Genomic DNA, 27,528 nt, shown 5'->3' on the forward strand with positions numbered 1-27,528 from the left:
GGATGCTAGAAGAACTTCAGTTAAGCATCCATCCAATATAGTTAAAATTCAGTATTAATGTGGCTTTCCATGAGGAAGCAGTGATGAATGAATAAAAACCCTGAACATTTATTACATGCTTAGTCTCCACCAAGGACTACGCTAAGAGCTGGGGCTATAAGCACAAAAGCAAAGATAACTCCTGCCTTCAAGGAATTTGTTTTCTAATAAGGAAAACAACACATATGAAGAAGTGGTAGCCAGTAAGGGGGAATTTAATCTTGCATGGTACAGGGATGGTGAACGAAGGCCTAGGAGACTATGTGGACATACTACAATGGAGGAGAATTGACAAAATTTAATCATAGTTCCAGATCTGGAGAATATCTGGAAGATGAAAATATATGCACCTGGTTGAGGGTAAAGAGTAAAGCAATAACCTTGGATTCCATGACATAGATCAGGAGAGGCAGTTACTGATAAGTACTGTGAAAATCCAGGGCAGACTTTATAGGAATTAAACAGGAATCCTGCAGGACTAGTCTTTGATGTGGACTTCAGGGCCATGATGAGGCTATAGAAGAGATGGCCAGAGTGCAGGTTAAAGTCCCTAAACAAGGTTGATGGAAATGCAAAGGATAAAGTGCCCATGAGGAAGATAAAGTGAAGCATTAGGGATCAAGTGTTATCCTTAGAAAATAAAAAATTCTGCTGAAAGAAAATGGATATCCCTGCCAAAGTCTCACCAAACCTCCTCACATAACAACCAACTACTCTGGCCCCAAGATTCTCCAGGAACACTGAAGAGAGTTAGTGAGTCTGATGTGACAGGGAAGTTAAGTGTCTACCAGCACCCCCATGACCAGCTCCACAGTGACAGATTCTGTTTCAGAGAGTGCAAGAGATAGTTATTAGGGAAATCACTACAGGCACAATCACCTGGGGCTCTCATCTTTCTGTGGTCAAGGTCAAAAAGGGACTCAGACTTGAGACAGAAGAACAGTATCTTTCCCCATAGAAACATCAATTCTTCCTGAATAACTTCATCATGAGCTACCTATAAAAGCTGAGGACATAAACTTAACTCTCCATGATTCTGCAACCACAAATCTGATCCTCAGCAAAAATGTTATCCCTTTTTCCTGTATGGTCACTCTTAGCCCTGAAATCCCAAAGTGGCAGAGCACAAAAAAAATCCCAATGACCACTCCCTGTCCCTAAAACTCCAGTCTCACAGTACTCCTGGAGTAATCAATCACTTCTACTGGCTTGAGGAGACAATGGCTAATTGTATCCCATATGTAGGCTTAGAGAAAATTAGAGCTTTCCCTAGCCATCTTAGTCATAGAAGTTAATATTGTAAATATAGTTTTCCCTAATACTAGTTTGAGAGATTTCAGAAAGTTAGGAGATTCAGACTCAGAGAGAAAAGCTCTACATCCAAGTGACCAGTGGTAACCACAGTGACCTCTGCCTATGTTGGGTCAGATTTAAGTCTGACTGCTTTGATCTGTCTGATCAACTTGTCTGAGCTACCTGAGACACAAAATCTAGTGATCCATAAAATTCTACAGGAGAGTAACACCAAATCCTCATTTTCTCTTACTACAATTGAAGCTTCTGGAGCAAGATCCAGTTTTTGCAGCTTTTATTCTTACCCCCAGGACTAGGGGAGGCCCAGACTTCCATAGATACTATCTAAGACAGAGAAACTTTATCTTATATTCTTCCTCAGAAAATCCCAGGACACATATCACTGGACCTGAGTACCAAGTACAAACCAAGCACTGTCCACTCTGTCAACCTCAAGAAATCACTGGAAAATAGGGACTAGCTCAGCCCCCTCTGTTTTCACAAAACTGCCTAACGTCACTGCATTAGCATCAGAGATAGATACCCCAAGGTCTTTTGAAGGGCAAAGTACAGCTACCTTGGGGCCCAACATTGTTCCAGCAATAGGGCTCAGCCCTGCTGTGACCTTGATCTCTCCACTGTCAAAGGTCACAATTTCTAACAATACAAATATGGAAACTATGTCAAAGTCTGTTGTCTAGGCAACCAGTCCCTCACCACAGGTATAAATAAGCTTTCCCAATATGGTTGTTACCACCTTTGTTGGATCCTTTCTGAACTCTTCCTCAAATACCCAATCCCCAATCCAGTCCATGAACCTGCTAGTTCTGCCTTGATCATAAGTAAGCAGACTTCTAATTAAACTTCACTTTAAGGGGTATTGATGTGGCCCTTGGGAATATGGGTGGATCAGTGAAATGAGAATTTTTTCTGGGTTAAAGATGATGATAATATAGTTAACATTTTAAGGTTTGCAATGTGTTTTATACGTATTATCTGATTTTAGTTTCACAGGAAAGCAGATGTTACTTTAGAGCCCTATTTTCTAGATGAGGAAACTGAGGCAGACATAGATTATGTGATCCTTTCAAGGTCACCCAAACTAGTGTCTGAGTCTGTATTTGAATGCAGATCTTACTGATTTCTGATCTAGAACACTCTCCACTTGGCCACAAGAATATCCTTTTCGGCATTTTCCTCTTTGAACCTTTATTTTGAGCCATTTTTGCACTTGAGTGGTCAGACATGCTATTTACTCCCTTGGAGTAAAATCTAGTGACCTTTGTTACCAGCTCATTTTCCTCTTCTTGGGGGACAGGGATGGAGTGAAATGCTGACATTTCCCGTGATTCTAACAAATGTTAGGATTTTGCGATAGTGAAAAAGGACTTTGTCATGGGAGTTTTCTGCAACTAGCATGTAGGAAGAAGGAACAGAAAAGTACAATTTGGGGCCTTCAAAAAGTACATATAGGGACATATTTTTCATAGTATCTCGCAAGTCTCATATTATCAATCTGTGGATCCATCCATCCTTTTTTAAAAAAAATTCATTTTTAAATTCAGCCCCTCCCCTGCCCATTGAGAGGAAGAAACATATGATAATATAAATGTCACATGTATATGACTGAAAGTCATGCAACACATATTTCTGTATTAGCCATGTTGCAAAAAAGCAAGAAAAATAAAAATAGCAAAAAAAGTACTTTAGTCGGACTCTGATCATCAGTTCTCTCTTTGGAGGTAGATACATTTTTATCATGGGTACTTTGCAATTATCTTAGGTTGCATTGATCAGAGTAGTTATTGATCTTTCACAGTTGATCATCATTTCATATTGCTGTTCCTGTCTACAGTGTTCTCTTGTTTCTACTCACTTCACTTTGCATCAGTTCTTATAAATCTTCCCAGATATTTCTGAAACCATTGTGTTCATCATTTTTTAACAGCACAATAGTGATGTTCGTTGAGTCATTTTTCAGTGATGTGTCACCCTTCATGACCACAGTTGGGATTTTTTTGGGCAACGAGTGATTGCTATTTCTCTCTCCAGCTCATTTCACAGATGAGCAACTGAAGCAGGGAGGATAAATTGACTTGCCCAGGATTACATAGTTGTGTTTGCGGTCATATTTGAGCTCATTCAGATGAATCTTCCTGATTCTAAGCTCAGTGCTCTATCCACTGCCCCACCCATCATATACCACAATTTGTTCAATCACCTCCCAATTAAATCCCTCATTCATTCTTACAGGTGGTGAGGTTAGTGTGGTGGCGGCTACACGCATCCCAGGCCAAGGAGCAGCAAGAGGCACTGCAGCACTGACAAGTGCCTCCCCAGTGACTTTGTCTACAAGCAGTCCCACAAGTAAGCAGAAGCCTCATTTCTGCCTTCTCTTCTGGGGTTCATCATTCTTAGTTCCTTCTTTCTTGCCCCTTGTAGATGATAGATGGAATTTTCTTCACAATTTGAAAAAGACCTCAGAAGAGAATTTGTCATCAAACTATATGGAGCTGTTTCCATTGCTTTCTCTCAGACTCTGGAGGCTCTGGAGAAACTGTTAGGGATTTTGCATGTGAAAGAAAACACAATCTTTATTATTACATGATCAGAATATTAGCCACATGTAACATAGACTGTATATTCTACTTAACCCTAAATTTAACTCTTCTGTGGATCCTCAACTGAGGATGAGAAAAAAAACCTTGCTCATTTTGCCATTTTTTCCAGCCCCTATCAGCTGTATTGTTTTAGTTGTAGGATTATATTAATTAATAAATGGTCATAAATATCCTGAGCCCCCAGTAAAACTAGAGCTAGATGGAGATGGTAAATTAAAAAAAATCTATTGTCTATATTAGCAGAAACTGCTAGTTTGAAAATAACTGTATGGACATGTATACATATATTGTATTTAACATATACTTTAACATATTTAACATGTATTGGTCTATCTGCCATCTGGGGGAGGGGGGATGAGGAGGGAAGGAGGGGAAAAATTGGAACAAAAGGTTTTGCAATTGTCAATGCTGAAAAATTACCCATGCATATATCTTGTAAATAAAAAAGCTATAATAATAATAAGAAAAGAAACTGCTAGTTTGATACCTGGACTAGTATCCATCAGGCAGTCTCTCTGATCTCCAATCCTTATACTATTTTGCATTTGGGTGTCAGGCCAGGTTCATTTAAGCAATACTATTCTTATTATGAGAAATTTTCAGGTGGCCACTCTTCCTTCCACAGCAGTGGATCCCCATTGCTTGGAGGTTCGAAATTTTGCTCAGAGAAATGGTCATACTGAGAAAGGAGTTTGAATTTGGAGTCAAGGAATTTGAATAGTGAGGTTGGATGATATCTGTGTGAATCTCTGTCATAATGACCTAAGTCCTTATCAATTCTTAGGTATATCCCAACCAAGTACTTTGGTCACAGGATTCTCTGCTAGGAGCACAGTGGCAGGAAGGACCACAGCTCTAGCTGACATGACAGGGGAATCGTCAGAGCCCACCAGCACTCCCATGACTGGCACCCTTATAAGAGATTCCACTTCAGGCACTGCATCAGAGACACTCACCATGGAGACAACTTCAGGTATAGTATTAACTCATCCCTCCCTTCTCCCTGATGACTTTAGGTTTGAGACACATAGAAGAACCATACCCTCTCCCCCAGAAGCCTCAGCTCCACCTGACACATCTTGTGAAGGCACCATGGGCATTGCTAATATCCCACTCTCCCTGACTCCAGTAGAACCCACCATCAGCTTAGAGTCCATTGCTCCCTCAAAAACCAGTTCAGGTGGGGAAATTTCTTATGCATTCCCTATAGACACAACTGTAGCAGAAACAGGTCATAGGGAATGTCCTGGCACCTACTTGACTTCATGGCCCATTCCAGTTGATTCTTTCTATACCACTGTTTCAGCCACAAGGACTGAAATCAGTCCCACTTTGCCTCTGTCCTCGACTCTTGCAGCTACAGAAATCATGCATGTGAACCAAACCACCCCGGAGAAGCGGGATGCTCAGACAGGAACAGAGCCAGGCTCAACTGCTCGACCCCCCCCTGCTCCCAGTATTATTCCAACATCTCCTGGAGGGGACCCTAGCGCTTTCTTGGTGTCTACAGAAGGAGCAACAGAAGGTCAAACTGTGTCCGGCGCCTTCCCAGAGAACACAGATGCCCCCGGGAGCATCCACAGAGAACACATGCACTCCTCAAGCCCAGGAGTAACTCTGTGGCCTGATAGAGCTGCCACTGTTTCTCTGCCCAGTCTAACTGAAGGAAGCAGCTACTCCAGAACTGTCCCCTCATCCTATTTGGGGAGCATGACAAGCATGGCCATATCTGGAGCCCAGACAAACCCAGCTAAATCTCCTACCCCAGGGCCCACAGGGTCCACACCACCTGAGGAGGGCACTCCCTCTGTTGGAGGTCCCTCTGTGGTACCAGTGCCTGAATTCAGCACCACGGACAGCGGAAATTTAGAGAGTAGTTTGGCTTCTACCAGCACTCCAGTGTGGGAGACCAGCAGACCTGGCAGCACTGAAGCCTCAGACACCAGCACACTCAGCCCAGGGAAGTTTCATACTGCTGAGAGTACAACTAACCTCATATCCAGTCCTGTGGGAGGGCCCAGCCCAGAACCAGTTGTCTACACCACTCCACCCTACACACCAGGTACTTCAGAGACCAGGCCTGAAGAAGAAACAGTTTCATCTTTGGTGATATCCACACCAGCACCTTCTGCTTCTCTCACCAGCATCTCTGGGATTCTGTCTAGAGCAAGCACAGGCACCCCGCAGCCCTTGACCTCCACAGAAGCCACAGCTCTCATTATCACTGGTGCAGATACCACTCCCATACAGCCAAAGACACGGTCTCCTTCACCTTCTGTAACCATATTAGGGGCTGAGGACAAGAACTCAGATGCCCCTGGGACTGAAGTCACAACTCCCATCCCCGACAGCAAGGTCACAGATATAGTCCCTCTTTCCTCTATCAGCTTTCTCCCTCCTGAGTTTCCAAGTAGAGTGGCAGAGAGCAGCAGTGATATCCCACTGGCAGCCACTTTACCTCCATCTCCCATATCCTCAACTACCACTGTTGACAGTGTACAAAGCAAATTGAGTACCCCTACTGATTCAATTCACCTGGGAGCCATGACTCATGGAGTCCCACAAAAAGACTTAGAAATTACCCCAGGTCTCTCTCTGGCTACTCTAGCTACAGAGGACACGGTTAGTTCTATCCCAACCAAGACAACCAAATACAGCTCTATGACTCATCCAGGGCTTAGCATGGGAGCTGAAGTAAGCTCAGCCCATCCTCCTAGTACCAGCGCAGGAGAAATCCAAGCAAGTTCTAAGACTCTGAGTTCCAGAGAGACCAGCTCAAGGGAATCGTTGGTGACCACCCACTCTGATGTTGGATCAGGTTCAAGCCTGTCTACTGTGACCAAAGCTGAACTATCCGAGACTCAAAGTCCGTTAATCATCACCAAAGTTCCACAGGGGAGTGACACGGGCTCCCCATTGTCTCCTACTACAAGTGAGGTCTCTGGAGCAGGAACCACAATAGCTTCTATTCCAAACCTAGGACGAGAGGATATCCAGGTTTCCATGGGCACCACCTTAGGCACAGAAGCCAACAGGACTTCCCTCACCTCGTCCCCCTCCTCAGAAAGCCCCAGGACACATATCACTAGTCCTAAGAGGGTAACAAGCAGTGATGAAGCACTGTCCACTCTGTCAACTGAGAAATCACTGGGAGGCTCCGATGCCTCTGTTCCCACAAAGCTACCTGAAGTCACTGTATCAGCACCAGAGATAGGCACCCAAAGGTCTTCTGAGAGTTTAAGTACATCCACTCTGGAAGCCAGCACTGCTCCAGCAGTCCGGACCAGCTCTGCTGTGACTTTGATTGTCCCAGTATCAAAGATCATTACTTCCAAAATAGATATGGAAACCATGTCAAAATCAGTTTCCTGGGCAGTCAGTCCCTCAGCACAGGTCACAACCAGTTCCCCCAGTCTGGCTGACACCACCTTGGGGGGATCCTCCCTGATTCCATCCACAAGAGAATGGACCCACAGTCAAGCCCCTGAGTCTCCAAGTCAAAGCCCAAACCTTTCTCCTGTTTTCACCATTCCAACAAGCTGGAAAAGCACAATCCCCTCCAGTTCTACTCTCTCTTCAGAGGTCCCAAGGGCAACCAGCTTAAAGACTGTACCTGAGAAGATCTCTATGGAAACATCAACTTTAGATGTCAGCTCACCTCCAGCCAGAACAGAGGTAGTCTGGACATCAACATCTCCCACCCAAGCATCCACAGCCTCAGAGGGCAGCAGTACCAGGGCGGGGACAGCGTCTGTGTCTGCCCCTGTACCAGCTAGCTCCACCTTGTTCACAAGTAAGCAGACTTCTAAGTAACACTCCCCATTTAGGTGACTTTGATGTGGCCCTGGAAGATATGGGTTGGGGTCTACTCAGGGAGGTGAGAACTGTGGGCAGAAAAGCAGGAGTGCCCTTCCCTTGGCCTTATCCTCTCAGAGGATACTTTAGTTTTTGGAATTCAGGAAAATCTATAGAGTTCCTTTTGCTTCCTCCTTCCATCTACAGGCCTAGTGGCCTTTGTGCTTCAGTCAATCTTCATTTTGGGACGATTCACTATTGGGGTTTCACTTCTATGGTATATTATCTAGTGGTGAGGAAAGCCTTTGGAGGGGGATTTTCCTGGAGCCAGTATGAGGATATGCACTCATTTTGGATTTTGAAGTTAAGTACATAAAGGGACAACATGCCCCGTAAGTATGACTGAGCCTTAGGCCCTCCCATCATTCTTTCCTGCAGATAGTGATGATGGTGTGGTTCCCATTTCCCATGTTCCAGACCATGAAGCACCAGGAGACACTGAAATACTAACAAGTGGACCCCTGACGACTGTGTCCACTGTTAGCTCCCCAGGTAAGTAGAAGACTGATTTCTTTTTTAAAATAGTATTTTATTTTTCCAAATACATGCAAAGATCGTTTTCAACATTTATCTTTGCAAAATTTTGATTCCAAATTTTTCTCCTCCCTTTTCTCCCCTCTCTCTCCTCACGCAATCCAATATAGGTTAAATGTGTACAATTCTTTTAAACATATTTCTATATTCAGAACACTAATTTCTTTGTCTCTCCCTTATTGTTCAACATTTCTGGGACCTTGTTTCTATCTCTTTGGAATTCACAGTTAAGATTTGAAGGATCTCGGAAGAGAAAGAAGTATAGGGAACATTCAGTGCTGAAATCAATAGGTCATGTATTGGGCACATTTAAGGAAAATTCACATAGCTTAATTGGAAACTTGCAAAGGCAGCAGGAGGCAAAGACAGTCAGATAGTATGAGGGTCCACTAGTCATTCACACTGGAGCCAACCGAGAAGAGTATACTGACTACCTTACCTTGGGGCTTGGGTTGACACTTCCAGAAAGGGTTTGGGAGAGGGAAAGGAAAGGGATACAACTAGAATACCATGGTCTTCTGGCAAAAACAGTTCGTGGGTGGATGTTCATAATTTTGGGAAAGGATTCTCTTGTGGTTTGACCCCTCTTTACTGCAAACACTTGGTAAGACTACTGGGTCATGCTTTAGACTGCTCTAGAGCCAGTGCTATTTATTCTGCTCAAATTTTAAAATAGCTCAGATGTTTTTGAGAATTGGAGGAGACTTCCTGTTCTACCCAGTCTGTTTGATTTACCACCTCTTCGACCACAGTTAGCAAACAAGAAGAATTTCTAGATGGAATGGAAAATTCCATATATAGTGAGGAAATAGGGGAGTGGTCCAAGGATAGCCTATGAACATGTTTTTTCCAAAAGCAATTGAGCTGATTAATTATTTTGAATACAAATCAACTTCATTAATAAATTGCCTTGTTTGTGCCAACCCTAATCCAATAAGAAATGGGCTTTTAAAAAGAGTTCAATGTTTAGTTGGTGTTCTCCTGACATCTGAGACAGGGACACGTAATAGGATAAGCAAATTTCTTCTCCACAAGCTACTTAGAGGCTCAGATGATCTCCTTGACCCAGAAGGTGAACTTTGGAAAAGAATGAGTCCTCAGGGAGAGGGGCAGGAAAAATATCTATTAAATCATATGGATACCACAGAACATCAGAGAGATACATAATATCTGCCATGGTTCTTTAATTGTTGAAAATATATGTCAAGGAAAAAGTGAATCCTGTATGGTATTAGAAAAAAAAGTGAGTTGGGGGAAATTGGAATGTCTCTTAAGAAGTAACTCTGTTAAGAGTCTATGAAACTCTTCTTATTATAATGACCTCAAAAACATACCTTTCAACCTTACACACATCTTATAAGCTGTGCTTTGTTTCTAGTACTCTAATTCTGGAAGGTTTTGTCCTATCTCTTCATTATTTATCCAAGTATGCTATAAACACAATAGGCTGTTTTAAGGCTAATTTCTCCTTTACTTGAAATTGGTCTTTTTGCAAGCCTACTCTGGACATTTTCCATATAACTATGCACTACTATTTGAGTCTACCTGTGGGGGAAGGTAACACTCATCTTCCAGGCTTCAGACACAAACTGGCTTTTCTTTTCACAGAATTACATAATCAAAAAAAAGTTAGTTTGAAAAGACCTTGGGGCGGCCATCTAGTTCAAGAGAAATGAGCAAAAAAAATCCCCTTTATAATATATGCTTGTCAAGAGCTTCTAATTAAACATTATATTCATATATAATAATTTGTCCTGACATCCCTTTATTACTGGGCACCATTTTAGTTGCCAGTTCTTTCCTATGAATATTTTTATGTAGATATGTTTTTTGCCCTCTTTTATATTTTGAGGTGGGTATATTGCTAGATTAAAAGGTATACACAATTTAGTAATTTTTTAGTGTTGTTCCAATTTGCTTTCCTGAATGACTAGACCATTTTGAAATTCTTACAAACACTGCATTAGTTTCCCCATTTTCCTGTACCACTTCAACAACTGTCATCATCCTTTTTGATCATCTTTGCCAATCTTAGAAATGTGAGCTAGAAACTCAGATTTTTCTTACTTTGCCTTTTTCTTTTTTCTCAATGGTTTGGAGCATTTTTCAAATGATTGTTGATAGATTTTCTTCTTTTGAGAACTGTGTGTTCATATACTCCGACAATTTAGCTATTGGGGAAGTGGCTCTCATTCTTATATATTTCAGTCAGTTTCCTATATCTCTTAGACATCAGAAGTTTGATCAGAGAAACTTGCTTCACAGATTTTCCTAATTAACTGTTTCCCTTCTAATTTCAGCTATATTATTGTTTGTGTAAATTGTTTACAATTTTATGCAATCAGAATTGTCTAGCTTATGTTCTGTGATCCTGCCTATGCCTTGATCAAGAAGGCTTCTATATATAGTTACAGAAAGGTTATTTCCTGTCTTATTTAGCTAACAACTATATAGTGTCAGCTATTGGTCTAAAATTTCTTGAAACATGATGTCTAGACTCTTTGATCATGGATTTCAAGTAGTCCAAGAATTCACAAATTTTCTCTCCTCAATCTATTTCCAGGCCAATTGTTTTTCTGGTGAAATATTTCACATTTTCTTCCACTTTTTGTGTTCTTTTTCTATTATTTGTCAAGTGTTTTCTCCATATATTATTATAACCATGTGATTTCATTTAAAAATTAATATGGTGTATTTTATTTATAATTGTCCTAATATTAAACCATCCATCTATTCTTGGCATAAACACAAGCCAGTGACAATGTATAATCTTTTAAATATGTTCCTGCAATTTCTTGTATGTAATTGCATCCATATTCATTAGGGACAGAGGTCTATAGTCTTCTTTCTCTGCTTTGTCTTTCCCTGGTTTTGGCATAAAGACTACATAATAATAATTATAAAGACTACATAATAATAATAATCCTTTCCTATTTTTGAAAATAACTTATGTAATATTGGGATTGACTACTCTTTGAATGTTCGATAGAAATCACTTTTAATTTTAATTCCTAGAGACAATAGAAAATTGTTGAGAAAAATCAGAAATGACTTCCCAGAGAAAGTGTCACTACAATTGAGCTTTGAAATGGTTGGATTTAATCATATTGCATTGGAGTGTGGAGGTTGGAGATAGAAGAGAGACATTCCATATAGAGGAAATAATATGAACAAAGGCACAGACAGAGGAAAACTCTGAATAGGCGTGAAAGTTGAGGGGAAATCCAATTGGCAGAGTCTATATGATAGTCATATAAATTAAAGTTGGTTAGATCTAGGCCTTCTGGCATTTAGCACTATATCTTGCACAAAAAGTAGATACTTAATAAATGCTTGTTAAATTGAATCGGATTGGGTAGGGCTTTGAATGCTATAGCCAGTTATCTTGTATTTATCTTGCATATATTTGTATTTAACTTCTTCTTTGAACCATGAGAAATTAGGGTTCTGAAGGGTTCTTTTCCATCCCATGAGAATGTAATCATTTTATATTTGTTTAGCCCCTTTCAATTGCTTGTTACAAGAGAAAAAGAAGAGGAAAAGGAATGTGTTGGTAATGAAATAAGGAAGAAGCAAAAAGGACTTATTAGTTCTCTTACTTGGAATGTTCTAAGAAGAAAGGCATACAAATATGGAAGCAGACATCATATGAACCTCACTTTTACTTAAACCAAAAAAAGGAGGATTGAGTGTATATATCTCTATCCTGTAACCCTACACACAAAGTAAAAATGTGGAAGAGCATTAAACTCAGCAGGGAAACAGGTGGAATAGAAAAAGAGGACAGATAATTTAAAAGGGATAAAAGAGGTGGGGCAGCTAGGTGGCACAATGGATAGAGAGTATCAGCCCTGAAGTCAGGAGGACCAGAGTTCAAATCTGGCCTGATATACTTAATACTTCCAAGCTGTGTGACCCTGGGCAAGTCACTTAACCCCAATTGCCTTAACAACAACAACAAAAAAAAGGATAAAAGGGCAGGTTATAATTTGGAAGGGAAGTCACAAGTAAACAAATTTCATGCTTGGAAGGATATCTGTTAACAGTAAATGAGAACCATCCCTTCCTAATTCCTAAGATATAAGAGGCAAAGACAAAGTCTTTCATTGCCAGATTAATGGGAAATGAATCATAGTCCAAATTATGCTTTAACTTCACCATCCACTCTTCTAGTTACAGGGTCCAGTGAAGAAAACAAAGGAAAAATAATAACAGCTGAACAGCCAGGGACCATGATTGCTACCACTTTTAGTCCTGCAGTAGGAACACATTCGGTTCTGGTAACAACAACCCAAACCACTGCCCATGGTAATGTGGACTTAATAAAAACTACTCTGCCTGCTTCTTCTGGCTTACCAGAAACCATGGTAGCATCAACTTCTTGGCCTGGAGTGGTGATAAGTGCATCTGAAACTATCATTACGGAGGTCTCCACCCAACCTGGGACCACGACAGAAGAAGGGAGCCCCATAACTGTCTCTTCATCCACAGCACTAACCAAGCCTTTCGCCTGGACCAATATGCCACCAGCATGGTCCACAAGCTCTTTGGACACAACTCCTTCTGGCCGCAGTAGAGAAGAGACAAGCTCAACTGCCTCATTGGAGACCCTGGCTTCAGAGACCATAGCCTTGGTAACTACAAGGAAAGAGGTTTCCCTGATTGAGTCCACAGCTGCAATGGACATCAGCAGAGGATCTGAGACTGTGGTTCTGTCTACAAGGGAATTGCCAACCAGCTCAATTCCCTCTCTCATCACCACTCCCGAGATGTCAACCTGGACCACCACCATGGCCATAATTCCTGAAACTGGTAAGAACAGGTTTTTATTCATTATCTCTTCCTGAGAACTTGGGTTTTATTCTAGGAGACTACAGGGAGGAAGCAGTCATCATAGCTGTAGTCTTTTAAGTGTGACATGCTCAGTACTCACTGTTCCCTCATGACTTGTAAAGAATTTGTGGTGCAATAGTAAAAGGACAGTATTTGAATTTAGAGGAGCTAGGTTCAAATTCTAGTCCTGCTAACTTTCTACATATCCAGAGAGTTGGGATTAGGAAAGTCAGACGAATAAGCATAGAACTTGGGAAAACAATGGATAAGTCATTGTTTGGGGGGTTGAGTAATAATCCATTTGGAAGTAATGAACACTGGATCAGGAAAAACACAGAATCAGATGAATAAGTATGGAGCTTAGGGAGATGGTGGATAAGTCATTGGGGGTTGGAGTAATAATCCTTTTAGAAGTTATGGACATAACTTTAGGTACTTTTTTTGATAGAGTTGAAGGCATGTTCAGGCCCAGAGTTCTTGTCAATCCATTTATATCTCTATTGGGCAGATCAATAATAGCTAACTAAACACATATGCTGCCTGTTATGTGCAAGGCATTTTGCTAAGCATTTTGCAATTATTCTCTTGTTTTAAATCTTACAAAAACTCTAGGAGATAGGTGTTGTTATTATCCCAGTTTTATAGATAAGGAAACTGAGGCAGACAGGGATTAAGTGACTTACCCAAGATCATACAGCCAGCATGTCTGAAGTTGGATTTGAATTCAGGCACAAAATTCTACCCACTGTATCCCCTTACTGCCCAGACCAGCTAATTATCTGGAACTTACCCAGCACTGAATAATTAAGAGACCCATCTGAAGTTAAACAGAAAGTATTAGAGTCAGGCATCTCACCTAATTCTTCTAACTTTGTTTAAAATTCTTTTTGGACCATGTTGAACATCCTTTAATCAGAGATAGTGCAGGGAAAGAAGGTTCTATGTAGATGAAATTTTTGGCTAAAGGATGGGCCTGAAATGAATTGCAAAGCAGTATGCAATGTCAGAATTGGAAGAGGTGCACATAGTATAAGAGCAGTGGATTAGAATCAGGGGACTTGAATTCAAATCTAGCTCTGTTAACCTCTCTGACTTTGGGCAAGAGCCCTTCTCTCTCTGGGTCTTAGATCAAATGAGGGTGCTGGAGTGGTGGTTTTTAAGGTTCTTCCCAGTCCAAAATCTAGGCTCTTCTTGGAAAATAAATACCTGCTTGCTCAAGATATCCTTTTTAATTGGCAAACAGAGAAAAAAGCATCCTTATTGAGATTGTAATGGGAACAATCAAAGGTCTTATTTTTACTGTACAAGTTAGATATGCACTATTGAAGAAAGACTAATTGGGAAATATACCTCCCACTTCTTGCTAGAATGTCAAGGTCACAAATTGATTTTAAAAACAAAAAAGATTTAGAAGGGAACAAAAAATAGAATTTTTTGTCTACTAGTCCTAAAAATCTTAATTTAGTTTTAAAGTAAATTATACCAAGACTACTTTTGGGACATTGTATGTGTGTGTGTGTGTGTTTAGAGACAGAGGGGAAGTAGAGGATTGAGGGTATCCTAAAACTGTACTAAAATTGTGGGGATGCCATATATCTATATATGAGTATATAGTTTACATATCTTCTATGTCTGGTGTGCTGGTATTGGTTAGTCTATCAATAAGCATTTATTAAGTATCTAGTCTGCCAGACATAATGCTAAACACCAGTGATAAAAAAAACAAGTAAAAATAGCCCCTGCCCTTGGTAAACTCACAATCTAATAGAGGAGACAAAAAACTAATAATTAGATATAAATAAGCTGTGTACAGAATTAATCAATAGAGGGGAAGATGACACTAGCATTAAGGGAGATAGGAAAAAAATTCCTGTGGAAGGCGGGGTTTACTGGGATTTAAAGAAGGTCAAAGACCCCAAAAATGCAAATAAGGAAGGACAGAATTTCAGATGTGGGATCAATCAGTGAAGATGTACAGAGCTAAGAGGTGGAAGAGTTTTTTATTTGAGGAATAGCAAGGAAGTCATTGTCATTATAGAGTATTTGAAGATGAATAATGTGTAAGAAAACTGGAAGAGTAAGAGGCTATGGGAGAGGGGAGACTTTTATAAACAAATAGAAGATTATGGATTACATCTTGGAAGTTATCATCAACTCTGAGAACTCCTGAATAAGGAAGCTCTCTCTACCAGCACATCAGTACCTTTTCTGCTTATAGTCTTAGAGGCCCTTGAGAAGGCTTTAGAAAGCTTGCCAAAGGGACACTAGGCACTAGGTGGCTCCCTGACCCAAAGATGAGTTCTTTGTCCTCCCTACAACAACACTTTTTGCAGATAAATAAAGAGATGAATAGATAGATGGGACAGATAGAGTTTATACATATATATGGCTATATACATATATGCATACATAACTATGCACATATATGTTGATAGATGAATAGATTAGATATAGGTAGGTAAATGGATGAAAGTAGGTAGATCAGTGGGTGGATGGATGGACAGATTTAAATTGATAGGTAAATATAGATTGATGGATATAAGTAAATAGATAGATATGATAGCTAGATAGGTAGGTAGATAGATAGGTAGATGGATAGATGTGTAGGTGGTTGATAAAGATAGATAAATATGAGCTGATATTTAGGTGGATGAATGGATGGATAAATAGCTAATTCGATGTATAGACTGATATAGTTAGATTGATGAGAGTATAGATAGATGAGTAGATATGTGTTGATGATTATTAAGTTCATAGTAAGAAATGTATTTTGACAAAATACATTTCTACTTACTATGAACTTAATAATCATCAACACATTTAACATATATGTACTCATATAACTTCATATGTACCATGTGTGTTTTATTTATTGTCTTTTCAGCGGATGGGGGAAAAGAGTGAAGTGAGGGAGAGGATTTGGAACTGAAAACAAAATAAAAAAGGATGGGAAAAAGTTCAAATATAAAAGAAAAAAATTAAAAGACTGCTATTTTTTATTTTACAGTGACTGCAAAAAGACTGGAGTCTTTCACCCTCAACTTCACCATTACCAATCTGTACTACACAGCAGACATGGGATATCCAGGCTCCAGCAAGTTTAACGCTACAGAGAAAGTCCTGCAGCAACTGGTGAGGTTGTTTGCCCATTGCCCCACTTCTTAGTTCTCTTGTTTTCAACCCCATCACACACTTGTTCACACTCTTCTTCCTTTGCCAGCTTGATTCCTTGTTCAGGAATGGCAGCCTTGGGTCATTCTATTCTGGGTGCGGCCTGATTATGATGAGGTAAGACACTTCCCTGAAAGGGTGAGTTGGGGGCATTGGAGTTTCCTGCCTTGGGCTCCCAGATATACACCTCAGACTTAAAGGTGTCTCCACCATCTTTTTTTTTTTTTTGTGTGTGTGTGTGTGCCATTTTCTTCATTTTCAAGAACCCAGTTAGTTTTATACCTATCCTCCCCAATTCAGTTCAAGTCAACTAGCAATTATGAAATGGCTACTGATTGTCAGACACTCTGCTACATTCTTGAAATTACAAAGACAAAAATGAAACAAAAGATTTTATGTTCTACAGGGACTGGGCAGGAAAAAAAACACATACAGATAAGGAACCAAAAACAAAAAAGTAATTTCAAAGGGAGAAGGGAATGAAATAGCAATCAAAGGAAGTAAGAAAAATCTTCATTCAGGGAGGTAGCATTTGCATTGAATTTTGAAGGGAATTAGGGATTCCATGAAGTGGGAATAAGAAAGGAGAACATTTGAAGTATGGGGAATGGTCCCATACCTTAAGCCAAGGAGATTGAAAGATGAGATGTCACAGGAAATAAGCTAATTCAGCTAGAATGTATTGTTTTTTAAGGGTAATGTGAAAGATGATTTGGGGCTATATTGTGTAGAGGTTCCATTGGTGGAGGAATTTGTATTTTACCCTAGAGGCAGTAAATAGGGAACCATTAAGACTTATTAAAAAGGAGAGATGACATCAGTCATTACTGTTTTAGAACAATAATCTCATGTTTCAAAGATTATGATTTAGAAAAAGAAAAGTTTTTAATGGGAAGTTAGTATTTTCCAGTGGTAGTCAATATTATAGTTGCTCTGCTCAGTTCCAATGGACCTAGTGATTAATGAATTTGAGCTTTCTCAATGTCCTTCTTGGTATCTTCAGTATCAAAAATCAACATATCCTTTCCCAGGCCTATGAATGATGGATTAGCAACTGGAATGAATTTTGTGTGTGCTCGATGGCAAGATCCCAACAACTCTACCTTTGACCGAAAGAAACTTTACTGGGAGCTGAGCAACCAGACCCATGGAGTCACCAGGCTGGGCCCCTACTTCCTTGATAAGGACAGTCTCTACCTCAATGGTGAGAAGCCAGTTACAGAAATTCACCTGTCTTTTTGCCCTTTTGAGAAAATGGTCTCTTAAGTTCATTTCTTTTACTGGTTATGGAGAGAGAGATGCTGTCCCAGACTTGAGCCCTTCTGACCTCTCAATTTTTTTCTTCTTGAGAGGGGTTTTTGTGTCTGGTTTTCTCATCCCTTATAATATGTTAGAGATGAAGTGAGAAGTGGAGATGGGAAGGGATTCTTCTTGGCAGAGAGCTGGGGGGATTGTGAAGGCAGAATGTTATATACATTATCAGATGTGGTCATAGTATTATTGGAAGTGTTGCTTGAACTGCTTTTTTTTTATTACAAGAGAAGGTTTGATTTCAGGGGTGGAGTGGTTGAGCTTAAATCAAGAAATGATAGTGGTAGAGGAGAAAAAGGGATAATTAAGGTTTATTTTTAAAACCAAGAAGGGAAGATCTTGGAAGCTGCTCTTCTGTAGGTCCCCTGGCTGGGAAACCATCCAATGAAAGCTTCCCACTTAGATTGGCAAGAATTCCAGTGTTCTAGCATGCTCATTATCTAGTCCCTTTGCCTCTGTTCTCCTTTTTTCACTACATCTCTTACTTTTATTTTTTTTAAACTAAAATCCCATCTCTCTCCTCACAGGTTACAATGCTCGGATATCAGTCTCTGCCACAAGCAGTAAGCATCCTAGGTCCCAATTCCCCCATTCATGTCTCACAGATATTACAGAAGGAATGGCTTGTTGCCCCCTTCCTTCTTCCTTTGCTCCCTGGAGGGAATGGAAGAGTAAGGAAGACACCAGGAAAAGCCATCTCTCCATCTCAATTTACTTGAACCCCTCCTCTATGCAAGGCTGCTCTGGAGGGAGGGTGAAGGATGCAAAAATGAACAGCATCTGGAGTTCTAGATGGAGAGATCTACCCTCCCCATTACATGATTCTGTGACTGATCCAAGCAGGATGCCCTCTACCTCACCCCAATCCCATAGGCTATACCCTTCCCTGCGGTATTCATGCATTGATGTTTTCATCCACAGTTTGTTCTTTTTATTTCAGTTCCCACATTTTCTCTAATACCATCTCTGACTGCAACACCTTCCCCTAGCATCACAGGTAAGGACCCTTCTGTGTCTCCGATTCCTTTTGAGCACAGCCTTGAGAGCCAGAGTTGCAGAGTGAGGAGTGAGGTTTGCAAGGCAAAAATCCTTCATTAAATCATATATTTAAAGCTAGAAGCAACCTTAGAAGTCCAGCTCTAAGTGTAGTCATTCATTTACAGATATCTTAAGTGAGGCTCAGAGATGTAAAATGATTGGCTCAGGGTGATTGGATCCTAGATCTGGAGCTGGAAGGGATACTGAGGGAGCTGCCTAGCTCAGCCCCTTCATTTTATATATGAAGAAATGGAGATCCATAAAAGTTAAGCCATGTGCCCAGATCACATAGGTAGAAAGCATTGAAGGTGAGATTTGAACCTGGGACCTCTGATTTGAGAGTTAGTATTTTTCCCAGGAAGAGAGTAAATGGCAGAGCTGAGATTCAGATCCACATAATCACAAGGGCTCTCTCTAGCTGAGAGAGGTCCCTTCTGTACATTCTCTGAGGAAAGAAAATGTATTTATTTACCTCTTCAGTACTTAGCCTGGTATTGATTGATTCATCATCTAGATAATCTGGGTGCATTCAGGAAAATTTGGCTTCCAATACTCTCCTTTACATCTTCTTGCCCGTGGAGAAGGGAAGTAGAAGGGAATGAGCATTTATAGGGTGCCTCCTATGTGCTGGGCACTGTGCTATAAGAGTTTACAATTATTTCATTTGATCCTCACAACTCTGGGAGGTGGTGCTATTATTAGCACCATTTTACAGATGAGATAACAGAAGCTGGTAATGGAAAAGTGCCTTGGCAGAGCCACACAGCTAGTAAATATCCCAGGTCAGATTTGAATTCAGGTTTTTCTGACTCCAGGCTGAGCACTCTAGGGACTGTGCCAATTAACTGCCTCTTTGGTCAAAACCACTAAGGTCAGAGACCCTGGCTATAGTTAGGAATGAAGACAGACCAAAAGGATCTGCTCTTGGACAAGGAACTTCAGTTAGTTTGTCTCTGTGAGCCTCAATTTACTCATTTATAAAATGGGAATAAAACCCAACACAGGTTTCCAAGATCTGCTTTCCCACCCCATAGTGATGCTCCTGTCTTCATGTGTGCCCCAAAGATCAAATTGAGCATTTTTGTCCCTCCTCTAGGGGGACCCAACCTAGAACCTTTTACCATGAACTTTACCATAACCAACCTGCTGTACACAGAAGATATGGGACATCCAGACTCTGAGAAATTCAATTCCACGGAGAAAGTCCTACAGCGCCTAGTGAGTCCTCCTATACCATGTTCTACCCCTCAGGGCTGGGAGTCCCAACTCTGTCCTGTGCATTTGTTGACTCACACCCTTCCTCCCTTCTTTCTTTTCCAGCTCAGAGCCTTGTTCAAGAACAGCAGCCTTGCCTCTAGTTATTCTGGGTGCAAGTTGACCTCACTGAGGTGAGAACCCTGGGAAAGACTGGACCAGGATCAGATTGGGTCTGCCTGAGTTGGCCCCGCTATCTCCTTCCTCCTTATCTCCCAAGCTGAATGGAATACATCCATTCCCATCTTGGAAAGGAAGGCAAAGAGAATAAACATTCATATGGCACCTACTATATGCCAGGCACTGTGCTAAGTGCTTTTACAAAGCATGATCTCATTTGATCCTCACAACAATCTGATACATGCTGTTATCACCTTCAATTTTATAGATGAGGAAACTAAGGCAGAGTTAAGTGACTTGCCCAACAGCACATAGCTAGTAAGTGTTTAAGGCTGGATCTGAATCCATGAAGATGAGTTCTCCTGACTCCAGGCTTGTCACTGTGCCATTTAGGAACCAGGAAGAATTGAGTTCAAATCTAGCCTCAGAAACTTCCTAGCTATCACTTAACCTCTATTTGCCACTCCAAGAAAATCCCCACAGACAGAAGTCCACAGAGCCATGAAGAGTCAGACATAACCGGAATGACTGAACAACAATTTGGTCCTTATCTCATAGCTATTCTAGGGATCAGCAGTGTAGACCAGAGCTGGAGGGGAACGCCAGTGCAATACTTTTCAAACTTTTGTTCCCAGTATCTTTGTACTATTAAAAATTATCAAGTATATGTCCCCAATTTTTTTGTTTATATGGGTTATATTTATAATATTTACTATGTTAAAAATCAAAACTGATTTTGAGTTTATAGACCTCCTGAAAGGGTTTGAGAGACCTACAGGATTCTGTGGACCACACTTTGAGAACCACTGGTGGTATAGATCAACCTTTTCATTTTAAAGAGGAGGGAATTGAAGTGCCAAAGTAATAAATGGAGGAAGCAAGGGGATTTGGGGAATTCGAACCTTATTTCTTTTTTCTGACAAGATTTTTCACTCGGACAGAGGAGTTTCAAATTCCTTTTGTAATAATGAAGAGCTATTAAATTTATTTGGGCAATCTTTTACCTCTCAAAGCTTGTTTCCTCTCCTCTAAAATAAGGACAATAATACTTAGAACACCTACCTCTGGGTGGCTGCAGTGAAGTCCATATAAAGTAATACTGGCATTGATGCAGGGCATACCTAAAGTCCTAGAGCGGTTTTAAGCTATTAAAGCTTTGGGGACATCCCAAATAATGCTTTACAATTTGCACAACCATACATGTTGTCCCCTTTGATCCTCAGCAACCACCTCGTGAGGGCAGATACTCTTGTTATCCCTGTTTTAAAGATGGGGAGGGTAACTGAGGCTAAAAAGAGATAACTAAGTGCTCAGGGCTCAGGGCAGTAAGAGTTTGAAATGAATTTGAATTCACATCCCTCCTAATTCCAAGTCCAACTCTTTGCCCATTAAACCATAATGGAAGAACAACACACGTACCCCTTATTTCAGGCGCAGTATACCAGCCACTGCCCCATGGAAACTTTAAAGTGATTTGGAAACTAATTCTCTCCACTGTTTACTAGCCCCATGCACCGTTGGAGCTGCCTGCTCCTGCCCCACAAGTGAAGAATCCTTTTCCTCTTAGCTTGCTCCAAATCAAGGCTAGGACATTTCAACAGACTTTTCTAAGGGAACAGCATAAATACATGGAGCATATATACTTTTAGAGCTAGAGAAAGGAAGGAGTTTTCAGAGAGTAATGAATGATACTTTCTTGGGTTAACTTTGTCTCATCTAAAGCATCAGATTTCCCATCAATATGTCTTTCCTCAGACCCGTGAAAGACGGAGAGGCCACTGGAGTGGATGCTGTGTGTATCCATCGTGAAAGTCCCACCAACCCCGTGCTGGACAGAGAGAAGATTTACTGGGAACTGAGCAAACAGACCCATGGCGTCACCAGGCTGGGTCCTTACACCCTGGACAAGGACAGCCTCTTCCTCAATGGTAGGCAGCCCCACTTAGGATGGGCACCTCCTCCCTGGCTTGGTTCCCATTGGCTCCCTTCCCAAGAAATGGTCTACCTGCCAAATTCACACTTTCCCTAGAGTAGGAGTTCTCAACCTGGGTTTCATGAACTTGTCTAAAAATAATTTGATAACCTCAATATAATTGGAGTCTCTTGTAATCTTCTTTGTTTTATGCATTTGAAAGACAATTTGTGGAGGGATCCATAGGGCTTATCAGACTGCTCAAGGAGTACATGACACAAAAAAGGTTAAGAATCCGTGTCTTCTACAGACCAGGTCTGCTTCTCTGGTTTCTCATCTTCCCATCAATTCAGTAACTCGAAATATGGGGAAGGACTAAGAAGGATAAGAGGGACCATGGGGTCAGACTTGGTGCTGACTCTATACTATTAACTATTAGTGATCCCCTTCTTTACTAGCCTTATATATCTTTGAATGTTCTCATTAATCCCTCCTCCCCTTTCCCTCCCTTCTCCCTTTTTTTTCTTTCCCCTTTACACCCTCCCTTCCATTCCTTCCCTTCTCTCTCCTTTCCCCCCTAATACTCCTTCTCTCTTCTCTTTTCCCTTCCCCTTCTCTCCCTTCCTCCTCTTCCTTTTCTCTCCTCTCTTCTGCTGTCCTTTTCTCACCCTTTCCTCTCCTCTTCCCCCTATCCTTTCCCCTCCCTCTTCTCCTCCTCTCCTGTTTTCCTCTTTTTTCTTTCTTTTTCTTGTTCTCCCATCTACAGGTTATAATAATAAACAGACTCCAACCACAAGCAGTAAGTATTCAGTACTTGATTCTCCCTGTTTCTGGGACCACAGGAAACTGTACTTTGGGAGGAGGGAAGAAAGGACAAAGGAGTGAAAGTGGGCCAAGGGAAGAGTTTCTCCTTCCCCCAATCCCTTTAGCTCAGAACTGAGAATCAGAATAAGGGACTGGCCACTTAACAAAAGAGATTTCTACAGTATCCCAGAGACCCTTGTAATTTTCCCTTTATTTTCCAATGATGATTGATGGTTTTCATTCATAATGATTTTGTCCCCAGTTCCTTCAATAACCACATTCTCCCCAGTCACATCTCTTGCTCCATCGTCATTCTCCAAACCCACAGGTAGGAACCATTATCTCTACTTCCTTTTCTTGAAATTTTGATTTCCTTAAGGAGAGGGCTCTGGAGGCACAGAGACAAGAAAGGGATGAGAGAGATCTACCCACTAGTGTATCAGGAAGACAAGGGGGGGCAGGTGGGTGACTCAATGAGTAGACCACAGGCCTTGGAATTAGGAGAACCTCCGTTCAAATTTGACCTCAGACACTTACTAGGGGTATGGGGCTAGGCAAGTCATTTAACCTCAATTGCTTCAAAAAAAAGAAAAGGATGCTGAATGTTTGGAGTCTATGAACCACCTCTGGGCATTCTGCTTTCCACTATGTGGAGAAATGTCCTGTCTCTTGCACATTTCTACTGGATCAGAATATGTTTCAGCTTGATCATCCTACCTGGGCTCCCCAAAACTGACATTTTATCCCCCTCGGTGCCTTTGCCCCACCTTCCACAATGCTTGGAAGACTTTCCCACTTCACCTTCTGATGATCCCTCTGGTGGCTGGTTGGAATATGATCTCACACTTCCTACTGGTCAATATGATGGGCAAGTCCAAAATTGGAGGCTTCAGCTGATTCTGAGTAGAGAACAGAGTTTGCGTAGGCAGAATATTTGTTTCTGTTTTGGACAAGGAAAGTTCTTTCTCTATGGCCATACAGATACCTCTGTTGTAAAGTTACTTTGGTTGTGTCCAACTCCCATAGCCCTGCTTGGGATTTTCTTAACAAAGGTAATATAGTAGTTTAGCATTGCCTTCTCCAGCTCATTTTACAGATAAGGAAACTAAGGTAACCGGAGTTAAGTGAATTGTCCAGAGTAATACAGAACTAGTGAGTGTCTGAAATCTGATTTGAACTCAGGAAGATAAATCTCCTTGACTTTAGGCCCAGTGCTCCATCCATTGTGCTTACCTTGTCACAATAATAATAATAATAATAACAATAGCTAGCATTTATATAGTAGTTGCTATGCTGTGTGTCAGGCATGGGCTATAGTTATTTATAATTTGTCCCCCTGCCTGAGGAGAGTATGAAAAGAGCAGAGAATTTTTTTTTTACCTCTTTTTGTAGCTTCAACACTTGGCACAGTATATGGCAACATAGTAGGTTCTTAAAAAATGCTAGCTGACTGATGGACCAATTAGGAAGTTATTGTCTGGGTAAGATGTGATGAGGGCTTGAACCAGAGTAGTAACTTTGTCAATGGAGATAAAAAGGACAGATGCAATAGATGTTGGTCAGATATCACTTGTCAACTTACTAGATGTTTGGGAGAATGAGGAGTCAAGGATGATACCTTGGATTGTGAGCCTAGAAGATTGTGAGGACAGGTGGTTACTTTAGCATTAAGGGAGATTTTTTTGGGAAAGTTAATGAATCTTGTTCAGGGTGTCCAGTTCAAAATGTCCATTGGGCAATTGGTGACATGGCATTGGAGCTCAAGAGAGAGAAGCCAAGGGTGTGTATATTTGATAGAGATAATTGGACCCCTGATTGCTGATGATAGTGTAGTGAGAGACACTGTGCCGGAGACTAAGCTTTGAATGGGTGGGATTTTTGTAGATGAAACTCTCCTGGAGCTGTTTACCTTGAACTTCACCATCACTAACTTGTTCTACACGGAAGACATGGAACAGAAGGGCTCCAGCAAATTCAACTTTACCGAGAGGATCCTGCAGCGCCTGGTGAGGCTCCCTACCTTCCCTCTCCTGTTCAACAGACCTTTTTATTTTCCCTTCATTTTCCAGGGGCTCCAGCCCCAGGTGGTGCTCACTCTGCCTTGCCTCTCTTTTCCAGCTCGGCCTTGTGTTTAAGAAGACTAGCCTTGGCTTGGGCTATTCCGGATGCAGGCTGACCTTGCTGAGGTGAGAGCCTGGTTGGGGGTAGAGGAAAGGGCCCAGCTTGCTTAGCTAAGTCAAAGGAAGTCCCACCTTTTCCTTCCCCCTTTCCTCCTACCTACCTTCCCCTTTCCCCAGTAGCTCTTCCTTGATCCCCCAAGCCAGGGAGTCTCTGATGCTCTCTGCAAGTAGATATAAGAAATGCCCTTGTCCTACTTCCCAGCCTTTTCCACACAAAGGGAGAGCCCTCCCAAAGAAAGAGGTTGGAACATTTCACAGCAGGACTAAGAACTAGGAAACAGGTGAAACAGACCCCCATGCACATGCAAAGCATAGACATCAAGCGGTTTTCAGAACAAGAAGGACCCATTATTGGAGGAACTTAACTTTCATTTACCAAGTGATTTCATTTGCACAGTGATTCAGGGTCACTATTGTGTTTCCCTTTCCAGGCCTGTGAAGAACAGGACAGCAACTAGAGTGGATGCCATTTGTGGGTATCAGAGAGACCCTGCCAGTCCTGGGCTAGATAGAGAGAAGGTTTACTGGGAGCTGAACAATCAGACCCAGGGAATCACCAAGCTGGGGCCTTACATCTTGGACAAGGACAGTCTCTATGTCAATGGTGAGAAGCTTGGTTCAGGAAATGTACCTCCTTGACCTTTCTGACTTGGTCATATTTCTATAAGTAGCAAAAAAAAAAAAAAAATCACTATTCCTATCGGTATCTTGGCCTGTCTCTAGGGCCTTACCTGTCCTTGTTGATATTACTTGCTCATTAAGTATTTTGTTGTATTCAGTTGTTTTAGTTATGTCTATCTCTTCATGACCCTATTTGAAGTTACTTTGGCAAAAATACTGGACTAGTTTGTCATTTCCTTTCCCAGTACATTTTACATAGGAAACTGAGGCAGACAGAGTTAAGTCACTTGCCAGGACCACACAGCTAATAAATGTCTGAGGCTGGATTTGAACTCAAGATGAATATTCCTCATTCTAAGTCTGGTGTTCCTATCTTTTTAGCCTTGTGATACATCAATCCCTGGCTTGTTAACTGGCTTTTTATTATTTCTATGCATGATATTTCATTGCTATTACATGCCTTTGCAAAGGTTGTCTTCCATGCTTATGATACCTTTAATTCCCCCCTCACCTCTGCCTCTTAGAATCCTTAGTTTCCTTCAGAGCTCAACTCACAGACCACTTTTTATGTGGGGGTCTTTTCTGATACCCCACCTGCTGCCAATACCTACCCCTCAAATCACCTTGGATCTATGTTACGTAAACACATCCCCCAGTAGAATGCAAGGTCCTTGAGACCTGGGATTGTCTCATCTTCCTCTTTGTCTGTCTAGAGTCAAGGAATAAATACTTGTGGATTTACTTAGTAAGAGAACACTAAGGTCTTACAGGACCTTAGGACAACAGGGCTTCTGAGTTGAGAGCGCTCTCTCTTAGACACTGACCCGCTAGTATTCCAAGCCTTTCTTCTGTAAAGGACATTAGACTTAGATTTGATTATCTCTTATGTCCCTTCTAGTTATAATAATAATAATAGCAGCTAATATTTATATAGAGGTTACTATGTACCATGCACTGTGCCAAGTGCATAATAAATATTATCTCATTTGATCCTCGCAACAACCATTAGAGATAGCTGATGTTATAAAATTCCATTTTGCATATGAGGAAACTGAGGATGACAGAAGTAAAGTGATTTGCCCAGCATTCCATAGCTAGTAAGCATCTGAGGCCAAATTTGAAGTCCAATTTCCTAACTACCAGATTATAGGAATATCTTCTTTTTCTTCTGTTTCTTTCCTAATCCTAGTACCTCTATCTATGGCTATTTTCTCTCTCTACAGGTTATAACCATCAGACGGACCCCCTCTCTTCCACAATCTGTGAGTATTTTTCAATCTATCAAACAGTTTGTCCATTTTGACCCTGTACCCCCAGTGTCCTAGGAAGGAAAAGATAAGAAAGGGGTGCTAAAGAAAGAAAAAGGCCCCTCAAAGACCCAGTTCCCTAACTCCCATAGTTCAATCTCCGCCACATGATCATGTTAAGCAGAGACAGTTTTCCCTACATCTCATAATCCTTCCCTGTGATGTTACCATGGCAATTTGATCTGTAGTTTTAATACCTGATGTTCCTTCTCAGCTCCTGTGATAAAAACTTCAGCTCCCTCTTTGACGTTATCATCATTACCCACTACCACCACAGGTAAGGACCACCAATTTTTACTCTGGCAAGTTTTGCTGCATTTGGTTGTGAAATTGAAAGCCAAGAAGCCTATAGAATCAAAGCAACACAGATTTAGAGCTAGATGTGAATATCTAGTCCTATTTACTCATTTTAAAATTTAAGTTTTCCAATTAAATACATACATATCTATCTATCTATCTATATCTATTATGATACCTTTAATTCCCCCCTTACCTCTGCCTCTTAGAATCCTTAGTTTCCTTCAGAGCTCAACTCACAGGCCATTTTTTATGTGGGAGCCTTTTCTGAAACCCCACCTGCTGCTAATACCTACCCCTCAAATCACTTTGGATCTATGTAATGTAAACACATTCCC

General features: G+C 41.1%; 1 protein-coding gene across 1 annotated transcript in view; it reads left to right on the top strand.

The window, feature by feature from the left end:
- Positions 1–3,581: 3,581 nt before the first annotated feature.
- The window catches only part of LOC127545277 (mucin-16-like), a 112,692-nt gene continuing 88,745 nt past the window's right edge, over positions 3,582–27,528 (top strand). The window contains exons 1-20 of the mRNA XM_051972449.1: positions 3,582–3,699; positions 4,738–4,926; positions 5,311–7,746; positions 8,187–8,300; positions 12,516–13,154; positions 16,183–16,307; positions 16,396–16,463; positions 17,378–17,550; positions 18,185–18,220; positions 18,598–18,654; positions 19,792–19,913; positions 20,016–20,083; positions 21,825–21,997; positions 22,748–22,780; positions 23,048–23,113; positions 24,670–24,791; positions 24,904–24,971; positions 25,397–25,569; positions 26,810–26,848; positions 27,108–27,170. Of these exons, the coding sequence (XP_051828409.1) occupies positions 4,818–4,926; positions 5,311–7,746; positions 8,187–8,300; positions 12,516–13,154; positions 16,183–16,307; positions 16,396–16,463; positions 17,378–17,550; positions 18,185–18,220; positions 18,598–18,654; positions 19,792–19,913; positions 20,016–20,083; positions 21,825–21,997; positions 22,748–22,780; positions 23,048–23,113; positions 24,670–24,791; positions 24,904–24,971; positions 25,397–25,569; positions 26,810–26,848; positions 27,108–27,170 (4,684 nt within the window). The 5' untranslated portion in view covers positions 3,582–3,699; positions 4,738–4,817. The remainder of the gene's footprint in view (positions 3,700–4,737; positions 4,927–5,310; positions 7,747–8,186; positions 8,301–12,515; positions 13,155–16,182; positions 16,308–16,395; positions 16,464–17,377; positions 17,551–18,184; positions 18,221–18,597; positions 18,655–19,791; positions 19,914–20,015; positions 20,084–21,824; positions 21,998–22,747; positions 22,781–23,047; positions 23,114–24,669; positions 24,792–24,903; positions 24,972–25,396; positions 25,570–26,809; positions 26,849–27,107; positions 27,171–27,528) is intronic.

This window comes from Antechinus flavipes, chromosome 1 (genome assembly GCF_016432865.1).
Source record: "Antechinus flavipes isolate AdamAnt ecotype Samford, QLD, Australia chromosome 1, AdamAnt_v2, whole genome shotgun sequence".
Lineage (NCBI taxonomy): Eukaryota > Metazoa > Chordata > Mammalia > Dasyuromorphia > Dasyuridae > Antechinus > Antechinus flavipes.